A 21,657-nucleotide genomic window follows, 5' to 3' on the forward strand; every position below is an offset into this window, starting at 1 on the left:
CATCCAGGCCTCACACCCATCAAGTGTCAACAAATAGAAGCCTCCTTGCTTTGCATTTATCTCCAGAGCCAATTTAGGAGCTAAATAAGAAAACATGTGGTTCATGGAGTACAGCACAGGCCTTGCCTATGTGAGGTCCTTGGTGTGATCCCTGGCACTACTACCACATATCTCCAAGAATCACAGCAATGTGGCTTTTGTGTCCAGCATTTTGCACCTCCCCATCTCCCCCCAAATCCTTGTCTCACCAGCCATGTTGGGAGTAATGAGATCTTGTTCCCAGCCATAGCTGGTTAGATCTGTGATTGGGCCCTGGCCCTAAGCTGCCTGCCCACTCTGTCGAGTTAGCCCAGTCAGATTCTTCCTCAGGAATTGGGAAATGAAAACTGAATCTGGTTATGGTGGAGGACCTGAGTGAGGCAGGAGATTGTGATGGCCATAGCAACACTGAATTGTGAGGAAGTAGAGGATTGTAGTAACAGGGACTGGAAACCAAAATGGGCCTTCAAGATACAGAACCATTTTCTATTTCCAATTCTTAGGGAGCATGGAGACACCGTGTATCCTTATCTTGGATTTCCATGTTATGTCTATATTGACATAACACTACCCTTGATATGAAACTAGCCTGAGAGCATCCCTGGGACCTGTAGATGGAACAATCCAATTGATCTTTTCCCAGCACCTTGAGATTTCACCTCCTACTTTTTCACCCTCCTACTTTTTTTTTAGCCATGTCTCCCTCTGGGAGCTTTTTGCTAGATTGAACTTCATTGGCTGAGCAAACCCCTGCAACCCCCTCACCCACATGCTATCCTAGTAGCCTTAGGAGAAACAGCTGTGGCCACTGTTCACATGAGAAACCGGGACATCCCATACTTTGGGGTAGGTCCTGGGGTTCTGCCTTCAACTCTGTTGTGTCCCTGAACCTAGTCCTTGACTCCAGACTTCCCTCAACCTTCTGCTGCAAATCTGGCCCTGCCCCTCGACCTTCTCTTATCTGACAAACCCACGAGCCAGTGAAGGTTCTGTTTCTCACTCCCTCAAGGGCCCAAAGCCTTAGAAAGCTTTAGTGGTCAGCCTGGCACCTGTTGTGCAAATTCACACTTAGGCCCTTTGGCTGGGAATGTTAATTTTATTATTGAGTTCAGCAAATACTTCAAGGCAGCAATGATAGAAGAGATGAGAGAGGATATAGGTGGGGAGAGAGACCCAAGAGGTGGGTCATACTGGAGTCCAAGGGAGGAGTCCAGACTAGGAGAGATCAAATACACAGGGTCAGAGGCAAGAACTGAGGGTTCTGGATTTCAGAGTTTCTTCAGAATGGTTGGTCTTGAAAAAGCTTTTGTTTCATGTTGGGGCCATGCTCAGCTGTGCTTAGGACCATGTGGTGCTGGGCACTGAGCCCAGGGCTTCTGCATGTGAACTGTATGCACAGCCCTTTAAGGCCTCACCACAGTTCCTGCCTCTGAGCTCTTTTCCAGCCCTAGTTTGGGGTCCTGAGTGCTGGTTCTGGCTTTGCAGAGTGTCTCCAGGCTGGTATCTCTAAAGGCAAGCCCCAGACTTTGCATTCAGGAAGTGAGTCCAGCACTTGCTGACTTCTCAGGTTAAATTTGGTTTCTCATGAACTTCAGAAGAATGTCCTGTGGGGAGAGGAAACAGAGCAGGTGGGAGCAGGCCTTATGGGTAGACATGAAGCCCAGAGCAGAGCCTCAGAACAGGAAACACACACACCCCAACAGCACAAGTTGGGAGACTTGGTGCAAGCCACACACAGCTACCCACCAGCCAAGATTCACGGCACATAGGGGGCTAGGCAGAAAGCTAGGGTGGGTGGGTAAGTGGGTGTGGCTAGGATGAGGGCGGAAAGCACAGGCCTGGCTGGGTCTTTCCCAAAGAGATTGACTGACAGCAAGCACACAACCAGGTGGCCACCCTAGAAACCAGGGCCCGGAAGGCCCTAAGGGTCTGAGAAAATTGGAACCACAAAGTCAACCAGCCAGGTTTCGATCTAATTCTTACACTGCCAATGGTGGGCTAGGCCATTCCAAGTCCAGCCTTCACAGCCACCTACCCCCATCCTTGTACACACAACTTGCCTTCCCAGGGTGGAAAACCCCGACAAAGCTGGCCTCCACTGCACCCCCCAGTGGATGACAAAAGAAAGAAGACACAAAGCTGAGAGTGATGTGAGCTGAGTCCCAGCAAGTCAGCACAGGACATGAAGAACAGGGACAAGTCAACCCAGATTCTTTGGACTGGCTTTGAAAACTCCTGATAATCTTGGCTCTACTTAAGCCTGAGACTCCCCGGCTTTGGGGCTCCTGGTTGCAGGAAGAGGCACATTTAGCTGAGGAGTACATCTGGGGCATGGTGAATGGGAGAAATTCAGGCTCAACTTAAGTTGAGCCTGGTTTTCCTTTGTGGCACTGTCTGTGCCAGTAGAAAGAGGGGCTCATCAAGGGGCTACATGAGCCCATAGGCTGTGAACAGTCAGAATGCCCGGTGCCAATTATACTGCTACCTAGTGGAATGGCCTTGGAATCTGACAAAATTCCACAGTGGCCAGTGGAGGGCCTAGGGGAGCCTTCAGAATGGTGCCTCCCACACCCTCCAGGTAGCCAGTCCAAAGAACCTGCCGAGAGCGTGGTCAGCCAACGGCCACTGCACGCAGCACTGAGAGGCAAGGCCCTGCAGCCTGCCTGCCCATTCACCGTGTGGGACTGCTGGGCTCCAGCTGCAGGGGGAGCCCGTGTCTGAGCATGGGGAAACGGTCTTCAAGGAGCTTTCCAACCTGCTGGGGACTTTCTGCAGCAGAGCAGGGAAGAGAAGGGCTACAGATGAGAGCAGAGCAGAAAACACAAAGCAGGGCTTGGTTATTCCTGGGCAGGGCCACCTGACATTCTATGCCTCCTGCCTGACTAAGGCCCTGGACTAGAAATGTGTCAAATGCTGTCAAAAAGAATCATAAGGAACAACAGCCTCTGCTGGGAGGGCCAGTGAGCAAGGACCCCATGGCAAGAAATGGGAGTAAGAGATGATGAATGAGGTGAAGATGGAGGCTGGGCCCCATAGCAGGAGAGAGAGAAAGAGAGACAGACAATACTGAGAGACAAAGACTAAGAAACAGGAATACTCAGGCAGAGAGACAGAGAGAAGCAGAAAAAGAAAGGGGGAGACATGAGGGGAAGGGATCCAAATAAAGGGAAGGAGAGAGAAAACAAAACCTGAAGATAGTAATGAAAAGACAGAGCCAGAGATAAGAAAAGGCAAAGAGAGATGGAGACTGGGCCAAGGTTCACTGGCTCTCATGCAGGGTGTCCAAGGTGCTTGGAGAAAGATCAGCATGAGAGAAAGACATTCCAGAGTAGAAGAAACAGAAGTCAAGCTGGTGTCATTGGGGTGGCATTCTAAGTGGAAATCAGAAATCTAGAATCATAACCAACCCTTTCCTTCACTGGTCTCTGACCCAGATGGTCCCTGGGCTCCAGTTTTCAGAGTAAATAAGAAGTTGAGGACAAAGAGATAATCATACAAGGGTTGAGGCATTTGCCTTGTACATGGCCATCCTGATGCAGCTGCTCCAGTACAGTCAGGAATGATCCCCAAATGCAGAGCTAGGAGTAATCCCTGAGCTGGGTGTGGCCCACAAACAGACAAACAAACTAGAAAGAAGAAGAAGAAGAAGAAGAAGAAGAAGAAGAAGAAGAAGAAGAAGAAGAAGAAGAAGAAGAAGAAGAAGAAGAAGAAGAAGAAGAAGAAGAAGAAGAAGGAAGAGAAGGAGGAAGAGAAGGAGGAGGAAGAGGAGGAGGAAGAAGAGGAGGAGGAAGAAGAGGAAGAAGAGGAGGAGGAAGAAAGGAAAAGAAGAAGAGGAGGAGGAAGAGGATGAGGACAAGGAGGAGGAAGAGAAGGAGGAGAAGAAATAAAGTGAAGAGAAAGAGGAAGAGGAATAATAATAATAAAATAATAATAATAATTGGAGAAGATGGGGCTGGAGAGATAGCATGGAGGCAATGTTTGTCTTGCATGCAGAAGGACAGTGGTTCGAATCCCAGCATCCCATATGGTCCCCAAGCCTGCCAGGAGCTAAGAGTAACCCCTGAGTGCTGCCGGGTGTGACCCAAAAACAAACAACAGAGAGAGAGAGAGAGAGAGAGAGAGAGAGAGAGAGAGAGAGAGAGAGAGAGAGAGAGAGAGAAACACACTGAAGATAATTGCCAGCTATAAACCATATAGTGAAGAGACAGAAGTGGCTGCAGGTTCAAAAAGACTTGGATTGTTGTTTTAAAAAAAGAATTGGAGAAGATGGCACTGTCCAAATCAAAGCCTCACTGACAGTTCTTGAAGACTGGGACTCAGTCCCTACCCTACTTTCACCTGGGAGCTTCTCTGTGATAAAGTTAAGAGCTGTGCTTGGACCTTTCCTTCAGGCTGGATGCAGAGGGTGGACATGGGAAAGTGGCCAAGCTTGGAGAGGGGGAGGGAGAAGAGAAGGAAGAGGAGGAGGGAAAGGAGGCAGCAGGCAGGCTCCTGGGCACACTTACAGCTCATCATCATACTCCTTTGGGGGACAGACGGCAACCACAAGGTCAATCCAGTCCTGTGGAAAGAAGTCAGGTGACTCAGGAACATACTCAGGGATTCCCATTCAGGGCTTGGAAAGGAACCCTGCACCCTTCTTCCCAGGGGGAGGCAGGTCTTGTGGGGCTGGAGACCCTTCTCTGGGGAATGGGCCTGCCTTTGGAATCCTTTGACTTGGGCAAGATTCCCAACTCTGAGGCTTCAGAGCCCCAAAGACCAGGGTTGCCAGCTTTTCAGAGATGATAATAAACCACCCAAAGCCGAGCCCTCAGACTCCCATAGGGAGTTTCTTCAAAGTTCAACTTGGCCTCTGGAAACCTGGGGTAGGTCCTGGGAATCCATATGTTGAATATGCTCCTTAGGTGAACAACCAGGAGGGGATTTTCTGGCCGCCTTCTGATCCTCACTCGGGAGGCCCCTCCACAGCATCGCTGCCACCCATGACTGCTCTATTTCTGGCCCCTCTGGGCTTTGCTGGATCCCACACAAAGGATGGGAACTCTCAGTCAGCCTAGCCACCAAGTCATGGCTTCTGGTGCTGAATGGAAAATTTTCTCCAGGACCTCCCTCCTGGTAATCCAGATCTCCCTTCAAGCCTCACCAAGGGCATTCTGCTCCCTCTTCCCTGACACAGCCCTTTAGATCATCAGGCGCAGTCATTGTGTTACCCGTAAGTCTTCTCTTGTCCATATCCTTTCATGAGGGTCCCAGTCCCAGTGGATCAGCGTCCTCGGTTCTGAACTTAATACCTCAGGCTTGGCTGCCTGCACACAGTTGCACAAGTTGTGCACTGCACAACACAAGTGGGCACCACTCACACCAGCGTCTGTGCAGTTCAAGGCCTGAGAGACCTGACCTTAGCAGGAGGCTCCCCCACAGCCTCATTTCCTTGAGTTCTGGGAAGAGGTCTAATATTCCCAAGCACTCTTCGGATTTTGTCTCATTTAGAAGACCTTGAATTTTCATGGGTAGGTTGCCAGGTTCATCAGTCTTTCTGAAATCTGTCATTTTTTTTTTTTTGACTGAAAGTCAGGAACTCGAGTTTGTTTTTCTGAGTCCCATCTTTTCCAATCACGACCACTGACAGGATGGGGGGATGTGGTGTTGCACATGAGCTGCCTGCCCTGTCAGAGACGCCAGAGTGTGAGGTGGCAGGAGGAAGGGGGTGTGTCGGGGTCTGTGCTTACCCCCTGATTCCAGGCCTTCTGCAGGGCGGCCTCTGCTTCTGCCAATGTGTAATCCGTCACTATCTTGCCGTTGATTGCCATGACTTCATCCCCCTTCACAATGCCACCTGCGGGAATATGAGGCCAATCGACCACTGGGAGTTGGCAAAGGGGCCCACTTGTGGAAGCAGGAAGGCCCCATCCTGAGACTATGAGTGGCCTCAGAAAGCAGAAAACTACCTACAAATTTATTCAAGGTCACTTCTTGGGTGGGGCCAGATCTCGGAAGGTAAAGCAAAGCACGTGCCTAGCATGTGCAATGTCCTAGGTTTGAGGCCAGGAATCACATAGCTTCCTATGCACTGGCAGGCTTAGACCTGGGATTTCCAGCACTGTTGGAGTGATCCCCATATCTCTGAGCACTGCAGGGCCTCAGTAGCACTGAACAGGCCTGCATTGGCAGTTGAGTATCACAGGAAGTGGCCAGCTCAAGTTCTACCCTTCTGGGGTATCTTCCAGCAACCCTGCTCCCCTGTGTGTTTCTGGGCTCCCACAGATTTCCTGCTTCCTCACTCTTCACTTCCTGCTGACTGGCCCAGTAGTTTCTGTGGCTCGCCATGAAGTAAGGGCACCATGAAGACAAGGGGCTGTATCTCCACAGATCCCTCAGGCACAGACTAGGAGCCAGGATACAGATGGAAGGTGCCACCAGGGGGCTCTTTTGGGGCCACCATCAGCCACTAATTGGGAGATTGTTTATAGATACCCCCTTCCTCACAGCCCCAAACAGGGTGCAGCTGGCCCACTTACCATGCCGCTCCGCTGCTCCACCCTCATACACAGCTGAGACAACCACTTTCCCAATTGGGGAGTCCACACCGCCTTCCAGGGCCAGGTCTAGGGCTCCCTCCTGGGCAGAGACAGAGAGACGGGACTGAGGGAGCTGAGTAGACTACAGCTCCACAGTCTCCTGGCAGGCTGCAAAGTGGCAGGAGGGGTCAAGATTGAGGGCAGTGACCCTGGGGAGAACAGGCCTAGTGCGGTCCACCATAGGCAAGGACCCTCCACCACCATCACCCCCCAAGAATCTGATGCATCCCCACAGCCAGCTAGACAGTAGAAGGGGACCAGGATGGGAAGTGACTGGGCAGAGGGCATGGTGGCTTCCTGTCCATCTCTCCTACCCAGGTACCTTTTTAATACGCAAGAGCCGCACATCCTTCCCAATGATCTGCTCTGGGGTAAACTAGAAGGAAAGAGAGGGGCTTTGAGTCTACCTGAAGGATCAGTGCAGGGTAGAGTTGGGTGGAAAGCTCTGACCTGGGGTTACTGAGGCTCCTGACAGTTCATGAGCTCCAGAGCCAATGGTCTTCAAGTAGACAACCCAGGCCCATTAGGACACATGAACACACACACACACACACACACACACACACACACACACACACACACACACACACACTAGCCCAGTGAGGACTGGGCAAGCACATCCCTGAAAAGACAACACACCTAATTCAAAGCTCAGCAAATATAACTGCTCAGAACCACACACACTCACACATGTACAATCACACACTAAGCAATGATCACATATACACATAATCTTCCACATGCACTCACTACAATCACTCACATTCACATATATAAACTTACCCAGACACACACTCACACACACTTACATATACACACATATACTCACATGTTAGCTCACATACATCACATGCACACAATCACACACACACACACACACACACACACATATATATATATATATATATATATATATATATATATATATATATACACATGTTCAAGCATACAGTTGACACCAGAACAGAGGCTTCAGCACAGAGCTGTGGGGCCTCCACGCATGCTTCACACCCCACCTCCTCTCCAGGACACCAGGCTTTGTGCACTGTAGCCTGTCATCCTGGAGCTGCTCCCAGGGCAGGCATTGTCTCTCACCATGGAGTAGGGGTCAAAGTCTTCTTCATATTTCCGGAAATCCTGGAAGCAAAGGGAGGGGTGAGGACTACAGAGCTGAGCCCCAAGGATGCACTGCAAGCCAAGTGCAGGAAGGAGAGTAGTGAACCAGATGGAGACGGAAGGTGGCTGGCAGCCCCAATAGCCAGAACATCCCTGCCTGGAAAGAAGCAGGAAGCCACGAAGCCAAGGAAGCAGTTGCAGGACCCTGCCCACTTCTGCACTGGTCCAGAAGGGGCACCTATGATGGGCAGGGCACTCATGGAACTCCCTGTTGCTATACTCCAAACAAGCACAGCAACCTTGCTTTGGTCTCACTTGCCTACAGTCTCACGTCTTTCAGGCTCTGCCTCCATTTCTAAAAAGGCTCATGCTAGTTGGGGCCCAGGTTCTGGAAGTGAAGCCTAACTTCTCTACCTAGAGCCTGGGCCCCAAAGAACAACCACCCTTCTCTCTAAAGGTGGCTCTGCTGAAGAAAACCAAGGGCTGGGGCCTGGGATGAGACATGAGTTAAAGGGTGGGGGGTGCTCTGTGCTTGTTCAGTCCAGCACTGTTCTTCATGACCCCGTGGGAGGTAAGTGGGCTCCCCAAACCTCAGGAAACAGAAAGATCATGCTACACAGTCAACTGGATATGTGATTTTGGGGGGTTGGATCCCTAAGATGAAGTGTGTGATGGTGAAAGGCAGGAGCAGCAGAGCAAGAAGGAGCCATCATGAAAGGGAGCCAGAAGCCAAGGAGCCAGCCCTGACTATACTAGAGATACAAAGCCTGGGGTTGAGACCCTGGGATAGAGGAGCAAAGGAGATGCCCTGAAGGTAGTAGCCCAGCCTTTGCTGGACTGAGTGATGCCAGGGATCCTGTGGCCAATCCCAGGGAGCCATAGCAGCCAGCAGCTGGGGTGTGTCTTGATTCTTAGCAACTGCACCTTGGGAACCGCTGGTCCTCCCTACTCCTCACTCCACCACCTTCTCCCAACCAAAGCCTGAAATTCTTCTCCTTTGTTGGGAAGCCACACCTGGCAGTGTTCAGAGACTACTCCCAGTGCAGTGCTCAGGGCCACTACCAACAATTCTAGGGAATCATGCCAAAAATGCTGGGCACCAAAGATGAGACTCCTTCCAACAAAACCTGTACGCTGGCTCCAATCCTGAGTTTGCTCCCTGGCCCCAAGCTTGAGGTTCTCTAACCAGCTTAGAGGTCACCCCCAATCCCACATCAATCTGTGGGCCACAGTGGAAAGGATGAAGCAAGACCATGGATAAGAGGAGACACTAGGTTAGGAGGAGGATTAATCTCAGCCAGGGTTTTGCTGGCCCCCTGTTTTTTCTGGGGTGATTGTGGTCAGGGCTGGCACTCTGAGAGCCATTGCTCAGGTCAAGTCTCAAAGCAATAGCTGTGTCTCATGAACATTTGATCTGACACAAGCCCTTATGACTGGTCAGTGCTCAAAGCAGAAACTCCACCCTTCAACCAACAGAGAGACTGAGGGGACAGTCATAACCAAGACCACCCTGTCCTAGGCCATGAGTCAAGGGTTAGACTACTGGTTTGGTCTATTTGCCTCCTTACTGGGATTAGGGAAGAGTCCCAGTCACTCTCCCTTAGGGTTTGGTGTCCTTAAATATCTAAATGATAATTATTATGAATCACTATAACCGCCTTGCATGTGACCAACTCTGATTTGATCCCCAGAACTAAAACTGGTCCCTGAGCACAGAGCCAGGAGTGCCCCCAACCCAACCTCCCTGCAAAAACAAACAAAAATATGAATAAGTGACAGGGTTGGAGTTCGACACCCGTGGGACCAAGATCCAGAACTGTCTGCATCTGTATTTATCTGCTTTTCATCTGCTAGAGCAAGGGCAAAAATGTGCCCTTTCCCAGCTGTTGTCAAGACTGATTGGAGAACTAGTAAAAAATCTTCAGTATAGCCTGATACAGCTTAGCCTTGGAGCATTGTCACCTGTCACTGCTGGACTCCCACGTGAACAGCCAATAGCTCTCTTATCTCTCTCTGTTGCCAGGAAGCTACAGCATGACCCTCTATTTCAGAGCATCTCTCAGGGGCCAGTCCAATGTGGGATCTGAGAACCCCAGACTCAGGAGTGGCAAAAGAGGCCATCAGACCGATTCCACTCATAGACCATCCAGGAGGACCCTGGGCAGTTGGTGGGCCTGGATCCCCACCTGTTCCCTGATATTGACTCAGTGTCAGATGAGATAGACAGTGTCAGGAAAGGGGCTGCTTCAGGCTGCCTCATCCTTCTCCCATAGGGCTGGAGCAGGGACCTCCTACGGTGAGTCCCAGGAACCTTGATACTTTCCCAGCTTAGGTCTGGGGTTTTACAAGCTCAGGGGATCTACATGTTGTAGAGCCCTCCCTACCCTCTGGTTCAGGCAATGGGGGACACAGCTGAGTCTGAGGCACCTCAGCAGGTGATGCTTGGAGTAGCCTCAGAACCAACAAGTGTTCTCCAAGAAACTTAGCAGAATAGGAGACAGGGGCAGGCAGGGGACCACAGCACACAAGGGTGCAGTTTACTTGTCTGAATGCCGTCTGATACACCACCATCCTCTTCAGCATCTCCTGTGGCTGCAGGAAACAATAGCGCTGCGACGTCACTCACAGACCTTGGCTGCCCCCTGCTGCCAGGCTCTGCCACGTGCCACCCCAAACACAGTCTGCTTTCACGAGGGCTATCCAGTCGCCCCATTAGACATGGCAGCTCCCCAGTTTTGTTCAGTGGAGTGGTTTGTCATAAATCAGCCCCAGCACACAATAGGAATGCATCTGACAGGGTCACAAGCAATGGCAGGACAGCTAAAGCTCCAAAAAAATTTCTGAGCTGCTGGTTCCAAGACATGGATAGAATTTGGTGGAAAAATGGAACAAACATTCTGGCATACTCAGATTGGGAAATAAACAAGTCCGGGAGACTGGGGTGGCTTCTCCCTTCTCGGAGCACACTGCCATTTGCGATTTTTGTGAGGTGAGAAGAGGGTACATCAGTTGTGTCCAGGTCCCAATGTGGGAGTAGAAGGTTTATACACCAGACTTCCAGGGCAGAGACCAGGACACTAGAACTGGCAGTTTTGGGCAAGATAACAGTGGAGATGAGAACCATAGCTTTGGAGATTGGAAGACTTAATTAGTGAATCTGGGCTCAGTCTTGGGAAGCTGATGAACTCTTGATAAGCCTCACCTTCCTTGAGCTTTATAATACCAAGGGAGGGTTGTCACTGGATTGCTTGAAGGCCACTCAGAGCCCAACAGACTCAGCTCCTGATATATCTTAGTAACAGCTAAGTCACAGCATGGCTACAGATGGAGGGCATGAGGAATAGGAAGCCCTCCAGTACCAGTACCATATACCCCGAGGTCGAGAAGAAGTGGAAGAACCCATGCCTTTAACACTTTGGGATCCTTCTCCCTCCACAGGCAGGAGCCCTTAGAGGAGGAGACAGCTCTCATCTGTTTCCCTAGAGATGCCCTGGAGGGGACCCAGGGGCTTACCAGGACCTCAGCTTTCACTGCATGCCTGTAGATGAAGTTAGGCTCCTGGTGGACCATGACAGGTTTGGAGATGGTGGACACTCCTGGGCCCCGAGGAGGCTGTGGGCTTGGGCAAAAGGTCTACGGATTCAGGTAAGAGAGACCCATGTAAGGAGGGGCTGGTACAGGGGCCCTTTGACATGCAAATTCACACCATGCACATGTGTGTAAGAGGGCCTCTGCATCTGCTTGGTCCTATGACTGTGATCTTAGGCAGAAAACAGAGAAGGCCACAGCCGATGGTGTGCTCTTGGGTCACAAAAACCACTGGGGGCTTCAGAGCACCCAAGGGCCTAGTCAGAAACTCATGATGGAGGGCAAAGGCAGTTCAGTGACTTGAGGCATACTTGGAGGCTCTCTGGGAACTGCCCATTCTTCTTCCTTCCTCAGGCTATACCTGAATTGCATGAACAGATGGGCACAGACTTTGGAGACTGGTGGTTGAGACCCTAGCTGGTTGGTACCTGAGGCAGAGATGCCCGTCTGCTAAGCTTAAACCATTAATTCTTATGGGTGCCCTTCATCATTCGTCATGAGCTCCTTGATTTTACCCTCAACATCCTCTGTGGCTCTTTATGATCTTTTCTCCCCTCCTGTGCAGGCACATGTCTCACTCTTTCTCTACCATCACATGTTGCCTGATGCACTCTCCAAAATACCAGGCTTTGATGCCTTGAATTTTGAAGGCCATGCCCAGCAGAGTTCAAGATTACTCCTGACTATATGCTCAGTGATTACTCCTTACATTACTTGGGGTGATGCCAGGGACTGAACCCAGGTCAGCTGCATAAAAAGCAGCCTAAGGCCTTAACTTGAGTTCTGCTGCCTCCAGGGAGCACTCTCTGAATTCTGCCTTGGAGCTTCACTCATAACAGCAGTATTGCTTCCCCTTTCCCACAGGGAATAATTTCCCACCATTGTGTCTTACTTCCCCACATTGGCCAAGGTTCTCCAGCAGTGTCCTGCACAAAATAGGTGCTCAGAAATAAGTCAAACAAATACACGAATGGTTCAATAGAACAAGGGGCAGTTGAGGACAACTATGACAAGAAGAACCATTCTCTGGCAGGTGCTGTATGATTGCACATGTGCTGAGCCAACACAAGGGTGTTTCCATCCAACTCCATACCCCAGCCCTGGTTAGTGGTTGGACTGGCTATGCAGGTGACATGCAGACTTCTTGCTAGAGTGCCGTAAACAAATTGTCACTAGTGTACAGGTCAGAGGCAGTCAGGCAGGTCAGTGGTGGTGCAAGGACCAAATATCCGGTGCAGGCAGAAGGAAGAGAAGCAAAACAATAACCTCTGGCCCTGCATCAAAAACAAGTCTGTTTCTGAGGTCACTCCAAACATTTAGGGTCCAATTCTTCAAAGGTTTGGGTCACACCCAGTGATGCTCAGGTCTTATACTCCTGGCAGTGCTCAGAGAGCCAAATGGAATGCTGAGAATCAAACCTAGGTCAGCTGAGTGTGAGGCAAAAGTTCTAATCACTGTACTGTTTCTTTGGCCTCAAGAGACTCTAGGTTTGAAGAAGCTTTTCATTCTCAGTTCTAATGGGGGAATTAATGGTGATCCCTTAAGGAATTCTTAAGGAATTTATGATTCCATAAGGAATCTAGGAAAACTGGTCCCATGGTTGAATCTTCATCCTGCCTCAAAAGTTTGCAGTTTAGTCCAAGCCCATGTTTGCCATGTCATCCAAATTTTGTTGACCTGAATTTTTGTCACTGATCACAGCTCATATCTATTACATTTGCCACTTAGTCCAATCAAATGATTGTGTACTATGCTTCTAAAGAGGCAGGGATCATGAACAGTTTTCCAGAAGAAGATACCCAGACTGAGAGAGATGAGGTAGCCCTAGGCCAGAGTTCTTCAGATTCTGTGACCCAGCCAGGATGGAAACTCCAGTTCCTACTTGCCAGCATTTGGTCCCTATGTCCCTCCCTCCATGCAGTATAATATTCCTCAAGGCTCCCACTAAACTCTTTTTTTTTTTTTGGTTCTTGGATCAGACCTGGCGAGCTCAGGGGTTACTTCTAGCTCTATGCTCAGAAATCGCTCCTGGCAGGCTCGGGGGACCATATGGGATGCTGAGATTCGAACCACTGACCTTCTGCATGCGAGGCAAATGCCTTACATCCATGCTATCTCTCTGGCCCCTCCCACTAAACTCTTACTCTACAGAGATTATTTTAACCTCCCACCTCCCCAGCCTTACCCTGTTAGCCTATGATAATTTGGTGGGGGGGAGATTGGGTCACACCTGAGAGTGTTCAGGCAACCATATGCAAAGCCAGGGACTGAACTAAGGTTAGCAGGATGCAAAGCAAACACCTTATCCCTGTGCTCTGTGATATTCTACAGCTGTATCCTGCCTGGTCCATGGCCTCTTCTTCAGATGGCAAAGTCTGAGCCAGCACAGGGGTGCAGATCTCCTCTGCATTCCTCACAAGGGTAACTGGCCATGTGCATCTGACTAACTCAATTAAGTAAAGTTGCTATGCCTGGATTCCAGGGTAAGACCTCCAGGAACAAAAGCTTCTCCAGATCCCACTGCAGGCTCAGAGAGAATCAATGGAGCCTTCTGTGGGAAGCTGCAGCCTTATGGGCATCTGGCACCTTCTTCATTTCCACTTCCTCCCCATATTACTCCTGTAAGAGTCAAGATCACTCAAGTTCTGATGCAGAAACTTTAGGTGGGGGAGGCTGATAGAATACACTTATCTGGGACCACTTGCTGCTATCCTCTCAACTTCCCTAATCACCACCCTGTCCCGACTAGGAAGCCATACTTCATGTGCTGCTTTAAGCTCTGACACCAGCTAGGAGTCATGAAATCAAAGTTGCCGTTAAATCAAAGTTCCATGGCTTCCCTGGGGATTAGCTCTCACAAAATAGTATTTGGGGGGCACACCCGGTGACACTCAGGGGTTACTCCTGGCTATGCGCTCAGAAATCGCTCCTGGCTTGGGGGACCATATGGGACGCCGGGGGATTGACCCATGGTCTATTCTAGGTTAGTGCATGCAAGACAAACACCCTACCGCCTGCACCACCACTCTGGCCCCACAAATATAGATTTTTTAATATTATTGTTCAGTTTCCTTACAGTCCAAGAAAATCATCTGTAGTCTTTAATTGATAAATTTAGATATTTCTACTAGATATCTTTTCTGCACTTAGCCAATTTCTAGCTATTATCTACCAAAAGCCAAATGCTGTTGATTACTGCTATAGAAAAGGGCATTTTCTGGGCTGAAGAGTGGGTAAGACACTTGCCTTGCTTGCAGCTTACCTGTTTCAATTCCCAGCAACCCACAAAGTTCCCTGAACTTTATTCAGGAGTAATTCCCGAGCAACAGAGCCTGGAGTACATCCTGGGTGTAACACAAGCACCAAAAGAAATAAAATAGCACTGATATTGGGTAATGCTATTATATCATTTATATAGCCCCAGATTATCCCCCATCATTTCTTGGTGTGTGTATGGGGGAATATCCCAGAGGTACACAGGGCACCATGTGGTGCTAGGAACTGAAACGGGGGGGGGGGGCTGGAGGTGGGTCCCACATGTAAACTATGCACACCAGCCCTTATGAATCATTCCTTGATTGAGTGCTAATTGTTTTCTTTTCTATAGTTAAACTAGGGGTTCATACCTCGTATTTATGGCATTCTGAGTCGCACCACAATATTCTAGCTCTGACGAATTTTTATCTGAGCTTTGCAGGTACTGCATTAAAAGTGACCAGTAAAGGAGCAGAGAGCAATGAACACTGTGTCTCTTTCTTCCCAGTTATTGCCTCAATTCACTGGAAAACACAGCACTGCAAAACCAGTAGAAACCAGATACATGCAGGACACCCTCCGCATGCAGATTTGAGCCTGTCTTTCCTGGGAAGACGCCTTCCTGGGGTAAGGCCATGTATCTTTCCCCCATGCCACCCCCAACACACACACATACACACGTGCAGAGAGGATTTGACAAACTAGAGAACAGACTCCATCATGCGTAAGAGCAGAGGATATGGCAAACAAAAGCTCCACCCCACGTCCATAGGTGCAAGGACATTGCAAATGGCGGCTCTGCTCCTACTCCCCGTAGGCTCTGTCCACTCTACTAGCAGTACCTTTGGTGTAGGTGGTGGGAAGCTGCGTTCTGGGACTGGGGAGTTGATGGGCTTCCCGCTGTGGTTCCTGGCCTCCCAGTCCTCTGTGGGGTTGCCCATGTCCCCCGCACAGAAGGGATGGGTGCTCAGTGCCTCTTCCAGGGCTGAAGGCAGCGGGCGGGTAGGTGTGAGATCTTGGGTGGGGATGGATGGTGGGGGTGGGATGGGAATGGGGGGTGGTGTGTGCTGCACCCAGGGCGAGGGCGAGGCAGTCACGCGCCCCGATGCAGGAAGGAGAGGCGGTGCAGGGATCTTGGTGGGTGGGTTGGAGGGAGGCGGATGGGGCATCACAGGCAAGGCCGAGGGCGTCTTGGGGGGATAGTAGAACATGTCCAAGGGGATGTCGTCCAGGTCGGTGGTGTGGAGGTGCAGCCCACCTGCGAAGCGTCTCAAGGGCGGGGCCAGGGGAGACACAGACGGTGGGGGAGGTGGGGGCCCCGTGGTCATCTGGGAGGGGTGGGGGAGATGTTGCAAGGAAGTTCTGTCACTAGAGCATCAGATGACTGTTTCTGCCCTGTGTCTCTTGCTGCTGGAGACTTACTGCCCTCCCAGGCAGAGCCAGGGATTAGTTTGGCTCTGCCAGCCATTGCCTAGCTAGCCCTCCAGTATAGTCTGGAGAGGAGGTCCATGGCAGGAGGTTTCAGGTTATGGGCATTTGGGTCCTAAGTAAGGGAGCCATAATCTTAATCATCTAAATTGGAACACACTTGCCAGTCAAGGGAACCCCACAAATCCATGCAAGGGGACCCCCACAAATCCACCAAGACCACTGGTACCACTGGTACCAGATTGAGTAGCTGGGCCATTGTGGTCACTCCTGGAGACTAATTCAGGGAAACAGATACGCCCTCATAGCAGGCCTAAGGGATGGGGCACTTTGCTCACTCTGTGATCCCCCGGATGGGCCTTGGGGAAGGCCATGGTGGCACCCAGGGAAGGAAGGTGTGTTACCTCTGGAATCTCATTCTCAGCAGAGGAAATCTGCTCGAGACGTGTCTGGCACAGCCTTTCCACCCAGTACTGAATCTTTTCCGATTCCTCAAGGTCTTCCCGCTCTGTCTCAGACACCTGGGACACCAGGTCATCATGAAAAGGAGACAAAGGGTGCACCCGAGTCAGGGTAAAAAGTTGGAGTAAACCCCTTTGAGAACCAGGAAAGGAAGGGAAGATGGTGTCCTGGCTCGAAAGTTGGCACATTCATGGGCAAAACCGCAGAAGGGGCTCATGGATTGTTGCATGGGATTAGCTGGCCACAAGATCCCCACAAACCCAGAGGCTCTTATGATCTTTCAAGAAGGGTCTTTTTTGTAGAATCCTTCCACAAGCATTATTTTACTCCTCTCACTCTCCTTTTCCAAGTCTGCCTTGTCCTCCTGAGGCACAGGTTTGATCTGATATTTAATTTTGTGGCTAATTTGTTTCTAATGCCAGACCTAATTCACTTCGCATGTTCCAGGACTCCTCTGGTTTCATAATCTAATCAGCTTGGCATTCTGATTCACAGCAACATTAAAGGCAAGCATAAGAAAGACTATCTCCAACAGCTCAGAGTGAAGGTCATCCATTCACATAGGTCAGGACATAGGAATTAGACTGCAGGTTGCTGTTTTGGGCAGAATTGGAAGGGGACACAGTCAGATACATTTTTGCCTCAGACACACACTGTATTGATGGGTGCATCTCAGTCTGATTTACTGAGAGAACAGTAAATCAGGCTTCAGTCCCTGTTGCATTAAGGGGCTCGTCTCATATTGCCCTTCAGAGCATAGGCAACATGGGGGAAACCTGTCCTAGGACCCTTTACCCTTACCCACCACAAGTGGGTGGGGTGGGGGGCTAACTTCACAGGTTCAGTCCAGTTAGAGGGGTTCACCACCCTGCAGGTCGAGAAGCCTCCTTATAGGTTCCTGTTCATTTAGGGTGAGACTGGAGGTGCAGCCTTTGGATTCAGGAGTTTTGCAGGGCTACCTAAAGCCCATATAGGGACAGAGGCACTGGCCTCAGATCCATACTTGAGCCAGGAGGTTATCTCCAATCTCAAAGATTCAGATGAGACTGGCAAGGGTGGAGCTCACTCAATAGACTGGAGGGGGTGAGCAGGGGCAGCACATAAGGATCACTTGCCCTTGGGGGAGAAAAATTCCAGCTGAATTTTTATCTCCAGAGGAGATACTGGCAGGTAAACCCCATTCTAGGAATATCCCCATACTCTATGGGCAGGACACATACCTCCTGAGCTAGTCGGTTGATCTTCAATTGTTTTTCTTTTTCCAACATTTCCTCTTTCTCTTTGTAAAGTTTTTGCTCAAATTCCAGTTCCTTCTTATTCTTTCTCAACTCCTGGAGGCTGTCATACTTGGCTTTCTTCTTATCTTTTCCTCGCTGAGCAGGTGTGGCATTGTTTATATGGCAAAAGTTATAAGGCAGTGCTGGCACTGGCACGATGCAGCACACATGGCATTTGACCCTTAAACTTCACCAGGCAGCTGACAGAGCAGAGCCCTGGCCCCCGCTGTGCCCCTCTACATGGGGCTTCAGCCACTACCCATCATAGAGTGGGAGGTATGTTATATTTGTCAGCCCAAAGCTCACTGGCTTGTTGTGTGACCTTAGCAAAGTTTCCGAACCTCTCTGGAATCAACTCACTTCATCTCCAAAATGGGAGAAATACCTGCACCACAGCCTTGCCATCTTGAACCAATGAAGTATTTCCCATGTATATGTTGAAAAGAATACATAAATAAAAGGCATTGCATTTTTACTAGTGTCTAGAAAATGCCTTTTCCACCATCTGTATGCTCAGACATCACAGATGCATGCTGGGGACTGGAGAAAAGGCAAACTTCATTGGAACTGATCCTTCTTGTTTCAATCAGAGGAGGGAAGAGCCAGGCCTCACACCTAAGAGCCCAGAGCCAGGGATTAGAGTTTGCCAGGAGGCTTAAGCTCCCAATATTTCATCTTGAGGGGTTCAAACACATCATTCCTTTGAGTATAGTCCCAGAACTGAGGACTAGACAGAAATTTCAGTACTAAGGCAAGGAGGATGGCTTATCTTTTTACAGGCCATTGGGGCTTGATATTATGTCAGGAGAGACATACATGGCAAATAGGCTTGTTACTTTTTTGTTGAAACTGAATCCCACAAAGTCTGCTTTCCTGGCTGTTTCTACTGCAGGAGCCAGACAGTAGGGTAGGGAGATGGTGAACATTAATGGGAACAGACTGTTTATGTGCCCCAGAATGGTTAGTAATGGTCTCCTATGGAGGCATTAACCCCATTCTTTTGATGAAGGCATTCAGAGAGGCAAAGTCCTTTGCCGGATGTCAACCATCTAGTAAGTGGTAGTGCCAGGATTTGGACCCATCTATTGCAGGTTTTATTGTGCCTGATTATCTGGGGGCCATGGGTGCCAGGTGAAGAGAAAGTCACACACAGGGAAGCTAGAGTTAGCACTCGGGAGAGATAGTCGAGAGAGTCAACACTTGGAGAGTTCTAGGGAAGGAGGAAACCTGCGTGTTCACTGAGCTCATCATCACTGAGCCAACAAGCCTTCCTGAGAACTGTTCTCAATATTCTAGACTCACCCCACAGCCAAGGCCAGGAATGAGGACCTGAGTTCTCACAGTGGACGCAAACCATGTTGTTCAGAGCCGATGTACATGCTGGGTCCATGTCTGCTTCATTCCGTCTCCCCTCATCAAGATACCCCAACCTCCATATTGCAAGGAATACACTTCCCCATTCTAGGAGAAGTCAAGGAACTGCTTGAGAAAATGGTTCTCATCACTTCCAAGTACTGCTCAATCCCTGCCATAGCTGTTTCCTAGATTTGGGTGAGCCAATTATAATTCCTTGCACTCAAGTAATAGATTCAAACAATTCCCCAAAAGAAACCAGAAATATTCGGCTCAGTTTCAGCTTCCTAGTGTATGTTCCTAAGTTCCCAGGGAGAAAGTGTCACATTCTGAGCTGTTAAATCCTGACAGAGCACAGCTATGGGAGCCAGAGATCCTGGATGGGACATGTAGCCGTGACAATGATTTTGAGTGGGGCTTGCAGATGTAACCATTCCCGCTTCACCTCCAAGAAAGCAGCTTCTGCTTATCATGGTAAAAAGAGCCAACCACCCTTTGGCTTTGCCATGTGAGGGCAAACTCTCATGTTCAAACAGGTTCCCTAACTGCACAGGAATTTGCTTCCCCTCCCAATTGTGGGCATCTCTAAGCTGAACTGGTCTGGTCATTTGTTCCAGCTGTATTGGCTACAGGGTTAGACAGACCAATGCTCCTTCTGGCTCTTCCCAGGTTTTGTGGGGTCATAGGCCTGGGATGTTGGGCCACAGAGGTCAGGCCTGCCAGGTCAGCAGTAGAAAGCATGGAGTCTTCTATCTCTCAGTTCAGGGGAATTGTGTGCATGAATGTTCATAGCCACCGAAAGCCCTGGGTTTTACTTGGGAACTCAGTGATCAGGCTGCCTAAGAGAAATGATGGTAACTTGAGCCAGATCAGAGATAGAATTCTGCTGTCTTTTTATTTTGGGGGTGGGGGGAATACATGAAGGTGCTCAGAACATCTGGTTCTGCATTCAGAAATTGCTCCTGGTGAGCTCGAAGGACCATATGGGATGCTGAGGATAAAACTCAGGTCTGTCCCAGGTTGGCAATATGCAAGGCAAATGCCCTACCACTGTGTTGTCACTCCAGCCCTCTGCTGTCTTTTTAAGTTAAATTCCCAGAAGATACACCTGCCCACCTAGACTGGGTTTTAAATGCTGGCACAAAGGTATGTGAAGGTATAAACTGCTGGTCTGGACTGAGAAAAGAGACACATGGGGTGGCTATCTTGGTTCTACCAAGAAGCAATTTTTCTCTCTTTTGGAAATGTGAAAATCAAAACACTAGGTTTTTCTGGACTAAGTGAAGTTAATGAGAAGATTTCAGCCCAACAATGTTTAAGATACATGATTTTGAGAGAGAAAAAGAGAGACAGAGAAGAATGAAGGAAACTAACTCAAAGATACTTAGTTTTAAGTGCCTAGAGAAGGTTTACCATCTTATATCTTATGATTATTTTTGTTTGTTTTTGTACCATAGCTGGCAGTGCTCAGGATTGACTCCCAACTCTGCATTTAGGATCACTTCTGATGGACTTTGAGGTACTATAAAGGCAAACATCTTACCAGCTCTACTATATTTCCAGCCCCCTTTGATTCTTTATTTTCTAGAAAAATTCCGAGAGAGACAGAGAAAGAGACACACACACACACACAGAGAGAGAGAGAGAGAGAGAGAGAGAGAGAGAGAGAGAGAGAGAGAGAGAGAGAGAGAGAGAGAGAGAGAAGAGAGAGTTTCTTCTGGAGTTTCAGTAGAGACAACACATAGAGAATCATAATTCCAACTCAAGACATCCTAACTTACAGAGCCAGCCAAGGAAGGAAAGGACACTCCTGTGAAACTATAGTGCTGCAAAGCTGATTTAAGCTGAAATGAATCTGGATTTCTCCTGAAACTTCATCTGACAGTGCTGAGAATTTCTCTGCCATTATCCTGCAACCTACAGACCCACTGGCTGTAGGGGCTGCAGGTGCCAGGCTGAGCCAAGGAAGGCCTCATTCCCCACCACACCAGAACTTAATGTATTTTATATCTAAACAACATGTAGGTTTTATCTCTTCTCCCAGGTAATAATATGTAGCATTTCAGGAACAACATTATTACCTGGTATCTCAACAACATAGTGTTGGAAAAAGAAGTTGGCTTTTTCACATCATATATTCCCCATTTTATAGACAGACAGGGAGAAATAATATATCATTGGAAGGAGAAATGATACAAAGGACTGGAGAGATCCAGGTTCAGTCCCTGATATTGTGCAATTTACAGAGCATGACTGAATGTATTCATCATATTAATAATAATAAAATCAATTACATATTTTCAAGGTCACCCAGCTACCGTGACCTTGGTTTCTAGGAGCAACCATGCTGTCCAAAAGAGCCAGTTGAGTAATAATACAGAAGTTAATTCACCCAGATTTATGCTGATGCTATATTTCTAAATACCAAAGTCATCTTAAATATCCAATCTGAAATCACAAACAGCTGTGTCTTAATAATAATAAAATGCCAACGTGATTAGAAAGAAAAAAGACGAAAGAGTTTTATGGGGCCTGGAAATTGAATAATAAGATTTGGAGAG

General features: G+C 49.0%; 1 protein-coding gene across 2 annotated transcripts in view; it reads right to left on the minus strand.

Moving 5' to 3' along the window:
* Positions 1 to 1,457: 1,457 nt before the first annotated feature.
* Positions 1,458 to 21,657, minus strand: part of USH1C (USH1 protein network component harmonin) — a 48,378-nt gene continuing 28,178 nt past the window's right edge. The window contains exons 16-26 of one of the 2 annotated variants that reach the window (XM_049781025.1): positions 17,687 to 17,839; positions 16,409 to 16,525; positions 15,419 to 15,904; positions 11,247 to 11,366; positions 10,275 to 10,325; positions 7,713 to 7,754; positions 6,940 to 6,993; positions 6,558 to 6,657; positions 5,769 to 5,875; positions 4,545 to 4,600; positions 1,458 to 1,643 (exon numbers count right to left, since the gene is read on the minus strand). In XM_049781025.1, coding sequence (XP_049636982.1) covers positions 1,631 to 1,643; positions 4,545 to 4,600; positions 5,769 to 5,875; positions 6,558 to 6,657; positions 6,940 to 6,993; positions 7,713 to 7,754; positions 10,275 to 10,325; positions 11,247 to 11,366; positions 15,419 to 15,904; positions 16,409 to 16,525; positions 17,687 to 17,839 — 1,299 coding nt within the window. In that variant the 3' untranslated portion in view covers positions 1,458 to 1,630. The remainder of the gene's footprint in view (positions 1,644 to 4,544; positions 4,601 to 5,768; positions 5,876 to 6,557; positions 6,658 to 6,939; positions 6,994 to 7,712; positions 7,755 to 10,274; positions 10,326 to 11,246; positions 11,367 to 15,418; positions 15,905 to 16,408; positions 16,526 to 17,686; positions 17,840 to 21,657) is intronic. The other variant, XM_049781024.1, reaches the window with a different exon arrangement.

This window comes from Suncus etruscus, chromosome 9 (assembly GCF_024139225.1).
Source record: "Suncus etruscus isolate mSunEtr1 chromosome 9, mSunEtr1.pri.cur, whole genome shotgun sequence".
Taxonomy (NCBI): domain Eukaryota; kingdom Metazoa; phylum Chordata; class Mammalia; order Eulipotyphla; family Soricidae; genus Suncus; species Suncus etruscus.